The 12,924-nt window shown below is 34.5% G+C and overlaps 1 protein-coding gene across 9 annotated transcripts in view; it reads right to left on the bottom strand.

Annotated features, from left to right (window-relative positions):
• Nucleotides 1–2,501: 2,501 nt before the first annotated feature.
• The window catches only part of SLC4A7 (solute carrier family 4 member 7), a 123,687-nt gene continuing 113,264 nt past the window's right edge, over nt 2,502–12,924 (bottom strand). For 6 of the 9 annotated variants that reach the window (XM_027523454.1, XM_027523451.1, XM_027523449.1 and 3 more), the window contains 2 exons: nt 8,608–8,715; nt 3,041–6,726 (listed from right to left, as the gene is read on the bottom strand). In XM_027523454.1, coding sequence (XP_027379255.1) covers nt 6,645–6,726; nt 8,608–8,715 — 190 coding nt within the window. In that variant the 3' untranslated portion in view covers nt 3,041–6,644. Of the gene's footprint in view, nt 6,727–8,607; nt 8,716–12,924 lie in introns of all 9 variants that reach the window. The other 3 variants (XM_027523450.1, XM_027523455.1, XM_027523447.1) reach the window with 2 other exon arrangements.

Here is a 12,924-nt window from a genome sequence, read left to right as displayed (position 1 = left end):
TGTTTCCCCATCTATTTGCCATGGGACCAGATACCATGATCTTCGTTTTCTGAATGTTGAGCTTTAAGCCAAACTTTTCACTCTCCTCTTTCACTTTGATCAAGAAGCTCTTTAGTTCTTCTTCACTTTCTGCCATAAGGGTGGTGTCATCTGCATATCTGAGGTTATTAATATTTCTCCCGGCAATTTGGATTCCAGCTTGTGCTTCATCCAGCCCAGCATTTCTCATGATGTACTCTGCATAAAAGTTAAATAAGCAGGGTGACAATATACAGCCTTGACGTACTCCTTTCCCTATTTGGAACCATTCTGCTGTTCCATGTCCAGTTCTAACTGTTGCTTCCTGACCTGCATACAGGTTTCTCAAGAGGCAGGTCAGGTGGTCTGGTATTCCCATCTCTTTAAGAATTTTCCACAGTTTTTTTGTGATCTACACAGTCAAAGGCTTTGGCATAGTCAATAAAGCAGATGTTTTTCTGGAAGTCTCATTTTTTTTATAATCCAAAGGATGTTGGCAATTTGATCTCTGGTTCCTCTGCCTTTTGTAAATCCAGCTTGAAGTACCAGAAGTTCACGGTCACATACTGTTGAAGCCTGGCTTGGAGAATTTTTAGCATTACTTTACTAGCGTGTGAGATGAGTGTACACACATTATGAAGCTTTATGAGTGTTTATTTTGTGCCAGGGACTGTTCCAAACTCTTTCATCGTTGTTTGACTTACTCTTCACATCGTCTGGTTATTTCTCATCCTAGTTTAGAGCCAGGAGGCCCACAGCAGAGCTGGTAATTGATGGACGCAGGGGAGATCTTAAGAGTTCCAATCTAGAGCCCAGCCTTAACCCCCATGCTGCTCCCTGAACAATTCAATCTCATCTTAATATAGTTTCAAGTCCCATGGGCATGTCCATTAGTGCGGTGATTAAACCTTCCAAAACCTGATTCAAAACAAAAAGGTGACAGGAAAGGCAGACGTATTCTCTAGAGACATTTTAAATATTAAGCAGGAGACAAAAGTATTCCTCTGAACTTTTATCAGAATACTCAATGAGCTTCCCATCTTTCTCTTTCTCCTCTTTCTTAAAATAAAATCTTAATGTTTCGGCCTCCCCTGAATACAACTGACAGTCACATAGACGATTAAGAGGCCTGGGACACCAGGGGCTCTGGAGGACAGGGGCAGCACACCCACCTGGGTGGCGCCGCCCATCCTGTGCTCCTGAGGTGAGATGGACACAAGGCCCGCAAGGCGCTCACGCCTGCATCAGGCTCGTGGCTGACGTGGTAGAGTCCAAGTTTGTAGGACTTCAAATCCCCTACTGGTGTTTCTGAACACCCCTTTCACTATCATAATGTGAATCCACAGGTTATATAAATCACGTTCCAAAGTAAACTAGTATAATGTCATAACTAACATAAGGAACAAACAAAAGTACCTTAAATAGATATTGAAATAAATATTCAGAATCAACAAGAACACACACAAAAAAACAATTCCCCAAATTTCTAAAATGCCCCTAGACCACTGGTCTAGGAAAAGAACAAAAACAGTAAGAGAGTATTTTTAAACACAGACACACACTCTTGAGTGGAGGCAGGAAAACGCTCTTACAGCAGACAGCACACGGAGAGCACAACTAGAAGAAAAGGCACAACTCACGCTGAGCTTTGAAAGAACAGCAGAGTAACAGGAAGGAAGGTTTTCCAAACAATAGGAGTGTTTCCCTGAAAAGCACAGTTAGTGATGTGAAGGTCACAGAACTGATGCTGGAGAGATCAGACCTGCCTTAAGGAGCAAGAGCAAACAAAACCGAGTGGGAAACTCACTGCTTTCCTTGTTCTCCCCACCCTCAATGCCCACAAAATCTCAGGGCTCTGTAGCTGGGGATAATACATTGACAAAAAATATTTCTTCCCTCAAGTAAATGTAAACAGAACTTTCAAATGAAGCTTCCAAAACCTTAAGCACTTTTTTCCATCTCACTCCCAAAGGTTATCAGATTCACTGTGGGAAATCAGAAACCTTACAGCAAGTCCAGAAAACACAGGAAGAAGTGCTCCATATGTGCCTAGTGGAAGACAGACTAAACCCCGTCATTGGCTATTACTAAAAAAAAATTCATAATAAAATTAATCACTAAAAACAAAAAAGAAAAGCACGCCTGAGATATGCTCATTACCCATCATGCAATGTGATGCGTGTTTATTACACTCCACATTGTAAGATTCTCACTCTAAACAGATGTGTCTTAAAATAGGGACTATACTGGACCAGCCTATCTTAAAGGGCTTTAATTTCATTATTTCTTAACTATCACAAAATCATGGTGAAACACACACTGTTTTGTTTCATTTTCTTCTCTCACTGTTTCCTCTTTTCTGTCTCCTGCTTACTAAAGCACAGGAAAATCAGGAGGCAGCAAACAGAAATTACTTGCTTTTTCCCCATCCCCTCTCATGTAGGGGGGGCTCTTCTAATACCAAAGTAAAGACAATATTCAACGACTGATTCAGTAGACTTTTATTGCTCTTTCAACTTCAATAACATCTCCAAAAAATAGTTTTCTTCTAATCTTATGAAACAGATTTGAAAAGCAAGATTATTCACATTCTAGACTGGTAGATACTTGTACTTCATATAGATTAAAAATATCAGTTCTACATTTTAAATGTTTAATTTACTTTGGATTTTATTATAATAGAAAATATCATTGTATTGATAATTATAAAAGTCATAAAAATTCGAACTGTACTGTTCTTATTATACCAAGCTATCAAATACTGTATAAATGAACAATAAATTCAATTTCTATTTATTTAAACGGAGTAAACACTGGAAGATAAACCCCCCCAAAACAAAACAAAAAATACCTTTTAATATGAAAGTAACAAAAGGAAAACCACAACAATCAATCAATGCACAAAAATCTGATTAAAAAAACAACAATTACTCTAAGTCAACTGCAGAAGTCAATCTATGCTAATTAAATTTAAAAATTATCTTTAGATGATTCCATTTCCAACTATTGACACTTACATTACTTTTTTTTTTACATTACTTTTTAAAGTTAGAAAAGTACCAACTTTACATTAAAATTGCCAAGTTCTGAATTATGAACACTATTTAAAATTTGAATGTCCTTAAAGTCTTTAACTTTCTAAAAAAATAAATAGTTGTTGGACTAAACCAAAAAACAGTTCACATAGTTCTATTGCATATGATAACAATGATGTGATCTACATAAATAAATTTAAAACATTAAATTATTTAATTTAAACATTTTTGAATCACAATGTTATATCAATGGCTTATACATCCGAAATCTGAGCACTTTAAAACAGGATTCACATGTTATACTGTTGAGCACATTTACATAACTGTTGTACATGATACAATCCTTTAAAAACGGCAAGCTCTGGTGTCATACCTCTGTTTCAGAAACCACTTTTCTTTTTACAGAATTCTGAACCTACTTTTTGCAAAAGGAAAAGGTTAGAAAGCTATTACATATATACATAAACTTTGGGTATATGGAAGAAACAGAAATGGTTTTTTAAATGGATAAAGGAAAAGTTAGTAATTTTGAGTGGTAAAGAAATCTGCTTTATAAATACATGCATTAGCACATAAAAAAATTGTCCTACACATTTTATAGACTTGGCAAATATGAACAATGATATGCCACAGCTTTTTAAAACAAATTGAGAGATTTATGATTGACCACATCATTCACACAGGCACACTCACACAGACAACAGCCATTAGACAGATCACGCACCTCACTTTGTGTATCTAATATTAGAGAATATAGAGCATCATTCTTTTATCACAAGGAAGTAACTAGAGTTCATTGTCTTCCCCAAAGCTGCAATAATTAGAGTGAAATAGTATTCAAAAGAAACTAAATTTCAGATGGTCAACATGAGGATGTTATTAGTCTCTGTAAACAGATGTCTATAATAAATAAAACCGGTGGAAGAAAGAGTGTCCTGAGCGGCCCCGCAGCCCAGGTACTCAGCAGCTCTGAGCTCTATCCTGGAGACCAAGGCATCTGAGGAAGTGCAGGGCTGTTTCTATGACTTTATTTTATAAATGGAATATGCACAGGTTTATTAATACTTTTGCACCTTGAGGTAAATCAGTACATAGCAATCACTACTGCTCATCTATACACGTTTAAGGCAACATTTAAAAATCAATATAAGTATAAATAAAAGTTTTCACTATCTTTCAAAGAATGCTATCCATGATGGTTATTTTCCAAAAACGGTGGGAAAATATCATAGCCACATAAAACAAGCTATTACTTAAACATGAATTAGCTTTGCTTTTCAATGGAGTAGTCATATCGGATCATTTGGTAAGTCAAGTAGTCAAAAGAAAGCAGAAACTATTTTACAATTAAAACAGTAAAAACATGGAGTGCAAAGCATTCTGTAAGTCATGGTTTTTCTGGCACTGGATAGCCAGTTTTCATAATTTAATAAAATCACATAAACACTATGATCCCAAGGAGGTTTCAGTTTAAATTTTAAAATATACTTCCTGTAAAATAAGCACACTTTGTTAACCCTGTGACGTCCAGACCCAAGGAAATGATGTGAGGAAATCATCTTGTTCAGGTTAATCAGGGCAGTTTACAAAACTGTAGCAGCAAATACTGGGGTCTTTGGAAAGGATTATGCTGCTATGAACAAAAAGGACTCACTTCACTGGAAGCTCGTAACAGTAACAAGCACCATGGGTACCACTCTCTCACCAAGTACCACAGCATCTCTCTTCTTCAGGCAGCGCCAAAAGATGCCAGCTACACTTTCTAAAGAAAATTAGTTACATTTCCAGCCTCCCATGAGGCAGAAGGTGAATCCGTTATTTTAACTAGAATTGGGTAACATGGTCTTAGATGTGGAAATTTCATGTTAAGTAGTTTGGAATGGATTGCTAGAATTGCTAAAACATCAGCTTTGGGCATCGCTCATGATCTTCTATAAGATCAACTCTTCATACTTTTGTACTTTGATTAGAACTGATTAAAGAGAGCACTGGGATTTCATTGAAATTTTCATCCTTACATTCATGTTATCATTTTCAGTATTTCAGTGGCTTCTCAATACTTGTTTGGTTTTTAGAAATCATCCTTTTGCCAAATCAGTTTCACAACCCCATTCATCCAGTCCTACAGGCTTAACAAGAACGATATTTATTTATTTCATATGGAGCTAAAAAGTATATAAAAGATGACTAAAAAGATTTGCTAGAAGTTAAAAAGACAGCTCAGAAAACCAAAATCTAAATAAAACACACAAACACAAACTAGGAAGAATGTCATCAATCTGAGCTATACACATAGTAAGTCTAAATTTCTTTTAAAATACAAATATGGCAGTGCTTTATATCAAAGATGTAAAATCTATCAACTGCTTTCAGATAATAAACCATAAACGCAAGTGAGCACCAACTGTCTACATTAAATTTACTCTATATGTGTCATCTTTTCAAATGTTTATATAACATTTAAGCATCATATCAATTAAAATAAATTAAATATCTTAAAATGAAATCACAGATAACAATCTATTAAACATTACCTATACAACAGAAAGAACAACGTAAAGAGAAAACGAAAGGTAATTCTTAAGAAAGTAATACTGATCGTTAACCCACTTAAGAGAATTCTGACTCCTGATTAATTATACTTACAGAAAAATAATCAAGAACTTGAACCTGATACAAACTAACCACATTTTACATAAAAGACATCAAAAGTAGAGAACAGAGTGGGCCTATGGGGCTCTAAAAGGGTATTAGTATATAGAAAAAAATTCTATAAAGGCAACAAAGTTTAACTAGTTTAAACTGGTTATTTTATAGCTTTTAAAATTCATTAACTAATGACTGGTACCAGGGTTAAATTATAAAATCACTTGCAATTTTACTTGTTTATCAGAATGGAAACCTAGATGTGGGCGTTTTAAGGTTTAAAATACATTTCAAAAATATAAAGGTCAAAACTGTAGGTCTTCTCTAGAAAGCTTCCACTGTTGTAGCTCTGCAGCCAGAAGGTTCCCATAAACCGTGAAACGTGATGGGCGCGTACGGGACAAGGGACGCAGCGGCATCCGCACCCCAACACAGGCAGAGCGCCCTGCTCTCCCCTCAGCGCACTAGCAGAAGGGAAGTCATATGGGAACATTTCTAGCAACTCAAGGAAAAAATTTAAAAATATGGACAAAACACATATCACTTAAGGTTGGTATGAACTGCCACTGATTTAAATAGATTTAAAGATTATTTTTTTTAAAGAACAGATTTAAAGAAAAGTAGACTGAATGCATTTTCCCACATTTTTCTACTGCAGAACAGAAAAAAAACTTCCAACAGAAAAATAAATATTTGATTAGTAAGAACCATGTACCTCACTTCCAAGAGACCATTTCATTATAAACACAGTCTCCATGGTGCTCCTAACAAACTTCAGACACTACTTCAAAAAAAAAAAAAAACCAAAAACCCAGTAGTCACGCATAAGGGGCATGACATACAATATTGTTATATATAGCAACACAAAACACACATTATATACACACACACATATATGTATATGTATCTAATCTATCTGTATATATAATTCTTCTTGGTTCAAATCTATAATGAAGTTTCAGCATCCAGGTATTTCTTTCTTGGTTCATCTTCAAAATTTATTTTCACACTTACAGGTTTTTCAGGGCTATTTAAAACAAAGAATGAGAATAAGTAATTTTGAAATGGTCAAATATTACATTCACACATGGCCAACAGTAAATATCCATAATACCTTTGAGATGGCTATTCATACTATAAACATACCAGCTGCCATTACTATCTTACTGCTTTCTTTTCATATCAGTAAACTTTGATGCCCAAAGGCAAATATTTAAAAAGTCTTAGCTTTTTAATATATATTTTTGCCACTGAAATTCACATTTTCTTATAACTCAAAAGTTATTGGTTAGGGTATGAAGACTACACCTGACTTAATAGTTTTACTTTATATATGAACAATTGTAACACTTGACTTTTACTGACAAACATTTAATCAAATTTAAATAATTTAAACAACTATTTAAATATTTAATATTTAAAAAATTATTTAACCTTTGTCAGTATAAATAAACATCAGATAATTTCCTGCAAAATGGAACAAATTTCCAAACCTTATCTCCCCAAAGTTCACAAATACAAGATTCTACATTTTCAAGTTAATATCAAAAACAATGATTCTGTGTACATGAATTTAACTGATTAATTATAATAAGAATATCTGGGCTTTGAACATTTTTCAAAATATAGAAACATGCTATGGTTTGCTGCCTTCTCCAGACAAAACTGAAGAAGACACCTCAAACATTCTTCTGTTGAACAACATAAAACATTCTCTTTCCTCCTAAGCTATTTTGAATTGAGGGGCAACCTGAATGAAAGGCAGAAGTACTTACAAAAGACAAAATAATATTAGTCTAAGGTCTTTATACTAACATTGTGGGCCAGGGGTGCTGACAGGAGTTGAAAATTACTAAAAATTACTAAAAGAGTATCTAGTGAAATTTGGGCTGCATGAAATAATCCAAAATGACAAAAAGTTTAACTTTAAAACTTTTGAGATCATATATATAAGTGAAGGAAACAGTCTAGCTTAGAGAATTAAAACTCAAGAAATGATGGGAGAAAAGCAAAAAAAAAAATCTGGTAACAAAGATTAAGCAGAAGCAAAGTTCTAAAGGAGGCAGGGAAAGATGGAGAAAAACCTGTGACTGCTTGCCAGGAAGTTTTAATCTGACATCCAAGCTGCAAATACAGTCTAATAAAGCATATATGTCTAATACAGTGTCTGGAACAAAGTATACACAAAATAAGTTTCTGTTGACTCTGAAAGACTGAGTATTCTACAGGATAATACCTAATTTCTCCAGAGACATGAGGGGTTAAAGTACTAATGATTATCAAGTCAGAATTCCTGAAGTTTAGGTCTTAAAGTGAGGGAGAAAGAAAGAAAAAAAGGTTATTACATAACAAGAAACATAAGGGGTTATGAAACAGTTGTGTAATACATGGTTCATTATAAAACTAAATGGCCTTTACAATCATGGATTAAATTTCTTACAAGTATCTCCTAGGAAAATGTTTACCTCATCAGAAGATAGAGTAGGCTGAAACAAAACAGAACAAGGTATATTTCTGGGGGGACCATCAGAGCATAACTGAGGCAGCATTCTATTTTAGTATTCAACCCTTAGTAATTTTTTTTCTTTATGTGGTTTCTGATCTTTTATATATTTATTCCATATGTATATATTTATTTTTATTACAATATAATGCCAATTCTTTTTTTTGAAGTAGGCAACTATAAACTTAAAAAAAAAAAAAAAAATCAGTACCCATATCTGCTCCAGGACACAGTAAAATGATGGACAGATGAAGAAGGAAAGAGGAAGAAAAAAATGTTGGTTTTGTTAAGTAAGGAGAATATAAATTACGTAAATTGAGTTAAATTGAATGGTTTCCTAAATAGCTATCCATAAGTAAACTAGAAGTCGCTACAGTTAGAAAATGCATAAATTGTCACAGCTACCTCGTGTTAGGTCTGGTTACTTTGGCATTCTCAGTGTTCATGGACAGTGCCTTCCACTGTGCAGTTTTGGCCATTTCATCTGATATGTTAACAACTGAGGGATCAACACTGAAGAACAAACACACTTTCTGGTTAGTATTCAGTACTTGCAAAAGCATTAATACTGTCATTCTTATTATCTACATAATATTTGCTTTCATCAACTTAAAATGGAGAAAACTCTTTGCCATGCACTTAAACCAAGGTCCAGCAAGATATCAGTACTTTGAGTTCTATTATAAAGGTCTCATAGGGAACTGCATCTTTCCTTATAATCAAAACTAGGAATGAGACTAATTAACTTGGCAATGATACTCAAAGGTGATTATCTTGGCTATAAGTATACTATTAAAATAACGCGAAAGAATATATTAATGTGCTTTTAAATATAAAAAGTGATACAGCATCAAGTCAATTAGAAAACTTTTATAATCTGCACAAATTCCAGTTGCAGCAAACAACTATCCGAAGTACATAAAGAAAAGTAACAACTAGGACTTAAAACATTTTTTTCAAAGTTTTTACAAATCATTAAAAAGAATTCTGGGAAATGGGATGCTTTAAAATTAGAAATTAAAATACTTCAACAGATAAAATACCAAAAAGGTTTGTCAGTACCACTTTTAGCTGGTTATTACAATATCAGTAATATGGTAGCCTCAAAGTGTTACTATTAATATATAAAATTTATCAAAATCCAAAGAACAAAATACTTCCTTTCATTGTAAGAAACAAATGTAATTATACTGTGTCTCTATGAAATACTGCAAAAATTACCTCAAGGCCCCAAGTCCAGTAATGAAGACATCCATAAGTAACTTGGGGCTTAAGGTTGTCAGTCCCAAGTAACAAGAAAGTACTAGGAAGTTAATAGAAACACACTTGCAAGTCCTTTTTCTTCAACCAAACAAAAATATTTCATGCAAACAAACAACGAATACAAATGTCAAAACAGATGTTAAATTACACTGTGGTGGCAGCCAGGTTATAAAGGGCTATAGAGCAGGCCTTTGTTCACACGTTAAGTCTGCACATCATTGATGATGGAAGACTGCAGAAATGAGTGACAGAATCTCTGGAAAGTCTCCAAGGCTGCTTTATCAAGTTTTTACAAGCGCACACATCTGGACACCCAGATTCACCATGGCAGTACCTGAAACCCGGTCTACCCCAAGAAAATGTTTCTTTGCTCAGTTGCCAACTTCCAATAATTGAAAAGAGAAATTCCTGAAACACTTTCTAGGTTCTAAATGTTTCTTCCCTACTTTCCCATTAGTAGAAATTGAGACTCCCTCTCTGAAGAAAGTAGACACTTTGTTTACCTCCAAAGTAAGAACTAGATGGAAAAAATTTTGTCTACATTCAATAAATTATTTTCATATTTTGTAGACTTTACAGTTTCCAAATGCTTTCCTATGTTGCTAAGTTATCTTACTTCATTTTTATGGCATATAATCCAAATCTTGGAGAAGGGAATGGCTACCCACTCAAAGTATTTGTGCCTGGAGAATTCCACTGTAACCCAGCGGGCTACAGTCCACAAGGTTGCAGAGTCGGACATGACTAAGTGACTAACACACACACACACACAAACAAATCCAAAGCAGGCAGACTTAAAGTTCTGGCAGACAAACAGGTCAGCCAATTCCTGGCAATCTGGATGTTCAAGTTTTAAGCAAAATGGCATTAATCATGGCTCATGTCATGATTAGACAAAGTAAATATATGTATGTATACCCATTCTTTTTGTTAAATATCAGAAAGTATAAGTATGGACTCCACTTATATTTGTCAAGGTCCATGTGTGATCACAGTAAGGAAAAGCTAATGTAGGTCCTACAGAAATTAAGTGGCCAACATCTCAGCAAACTGCTCAGTCACCACTAACTACCATGGCAGTTCCTATTCTCTTTTTGGACCTCCCTGGAGGCTCAGACGCTGAAGAATCTGCCTCCGATGCAGGAGACCTGAATTTTATCCCCGGGTTGGGAAGATCCCCTGGAGAAGGGAAAGGCAACTCACTCAAGTATTCTTACCTGGAGAATTCCATAGACAGAAGAGCCTGGTGGGCTACAGTCCATGGGGTTGCAAACAGTCAAATATGACTAAGCAACTAAGACTTTCACTTGCACCCTCTTTTTAGCACAAAGTCAATACATTGATTCATTTAATAAACATTTACAGAATCTAGAGAAGCAGAGCACTATACATGGATATATCAAAATGTCTATACTTGGCATTTAAGATATATACAAATTTGAGGGAAAATCATGAAAGGATACCCATGATAAAAATTAATAGTAAAAAGTATTAGAGAAAAATTATCTGTGAATTCATTTTCAAAACTAATCAACACATAGAGTCCAAATGTGACCTCTGTAAAAACTATAAAGTTAAAAATGAAAAAAGGTTGAAGCAAGATAATTAGATATTAACAATATTTTCCATTAACTGGTCAAGGAAGGAACCTATATACCTTCTAAAACTGAATTTTGTACTATATATGGCTATTTGTAAACATAATAAATATACAGATGAATCAGATGTGTAAATAAATCATAGTTCCAAACTCATTCTATGAGGCCACCATCACCCTAATACCAAAACCTGGCAAAGATGCCACAAAAAAAGAAAACTACATAGAGGCCAATATCACTGATGAACTTAAGTGCAAAAATCCTTAACAAAATTCTATCAATCAGAATCCAACAACACATTAAAAAGATCATATATCATGAACAAGTGGGCTTTATCCCAGGGATGCAAGGATTCTTCAATATCTGCAAATCAATCAATGTAATACACCACATTAACAAACTGAAAAATAAAAGCCATATGATTATCTCAATAGATGCAGAGAAAGCCTTTGACAAAATTCAACATCCATTTATGATAAAAACTCTCCAGAAAGCAGGAATAGAAGGAACATACCTCAACACAATAAAAGCTATATATGACAAACCCACAGCAAACATTATCTTCAGTGGTAAAAAATTGAAAGCATTTCTCCTAAAGTCAGGAACAAACAAGTGTGCCCACTTTCACCACTACTATTCAACGTAGTTTTGGAAGTTTTGGCCACAGCAGTCAGAGCAGAAAAAGAAATAAATTTGGAATACAAATTGGAAAAGAAGAAGTAAAACTCTCACTGTTTGCAGATGACATGATCCTCTACACAGAAAACCTTAAAGACTCCACCAGAAAATTACTAGAGCTAATCAATGAATATAGTAAAGTTGCAGGATATAAAATCAACACACAGAAATCCCTTGCATTCCTATACACTAATAATGAGAAAACAGAAAGAGAAATTAAGGAAACAATTTCATTCACCATTGCAACAAAAAGAATAATACTTAGGAATATATCTACCTAAAGAAACAAAAGACCTATATATAGAAAACTATAAAACACTGGTGAAAGAAATCAAAGAGGACACTAATAGATGGAGAAATGTACCGTGTTCATGGATTGGAAGAATCAATATAGTGAAAATGAGTATACTACCCAAAGCAATCTATAGATTCAATGCAATCCCTATAAAGCTACCAAAGGTATCTTTCTCAGAGCTAGAACAAATAATTTCACAATTTGTATGGAAATACAAAAAACATTGAATAGCCAAAGCAATCTTGAGAAAGAAGAATGGAACTGGAGGAATCAACCTGCCTGACTTCAGGCTCTACTACAAAGCCACAATTATCAAGACAGTATGGTACTGGCACAAAGACAGAAATATAGATCAGTGGAACAAAATGGAAAGCCCAGAGATAAATCCACACACCTATGGACACCTTATCTTTGACAAAGGAGGCAAGAATATACAATGGAGAAAAGACAATCTCTTTAACAAGTGGTGCTGGGAAAACTGGTCAACCACTTGTAAAAGAATGAAACTAGAACACTTTCTAACATCATACACAAAAATAAATAAACTCAAAATGGATTAAAGATCTAAATGTAAGACCAAAAACTATAAAACTCCTAGAGGAGAACATAGGCAAATCACAGCAGGATCCTCTATGACCCACCTCCCAGAATATTGGAAACAAAAGCAAAAATAAACAAATGGGACCTAATTGAAATTAAAAGCTTCTGCACAACAAAGGAAACTATAAGCAAGGTGAAAAGACAGCCTTCAGAATGGGAGAAAATTATAGCAAATGAAGCAACTGACAAAGAATTAATCTCAAAAATATACAAGCAACTCCCGCAGCTCAATTCCAGAAAAATAAACGACCCAATCAAAAAATGGGCCAAAGAACTAAACAGACATTT

This window comes from Bos indicus x Bos taurus, chromosome 22 (assembly GCF_003369695.1).
Source record: "Bos indicus x Bos taurus breed Angus x Brahman F1 hybrid chromosome 22, Bos_hybrid_MaternalHap_v2.0, whole genome shotgun sequence".
Classification (NCBI taxonomy): Eukaryota; Metazoa; Chordata; class Mammalia; order Artiodactyla; family Bovidae; genus Bos; species Bos indicus x Bos taurus.
The sequence above is the reverse complement of the archived record's forward strand: the minus strand, read 5'-3'. Positions and strand labels throughout refer to the sequence as shown.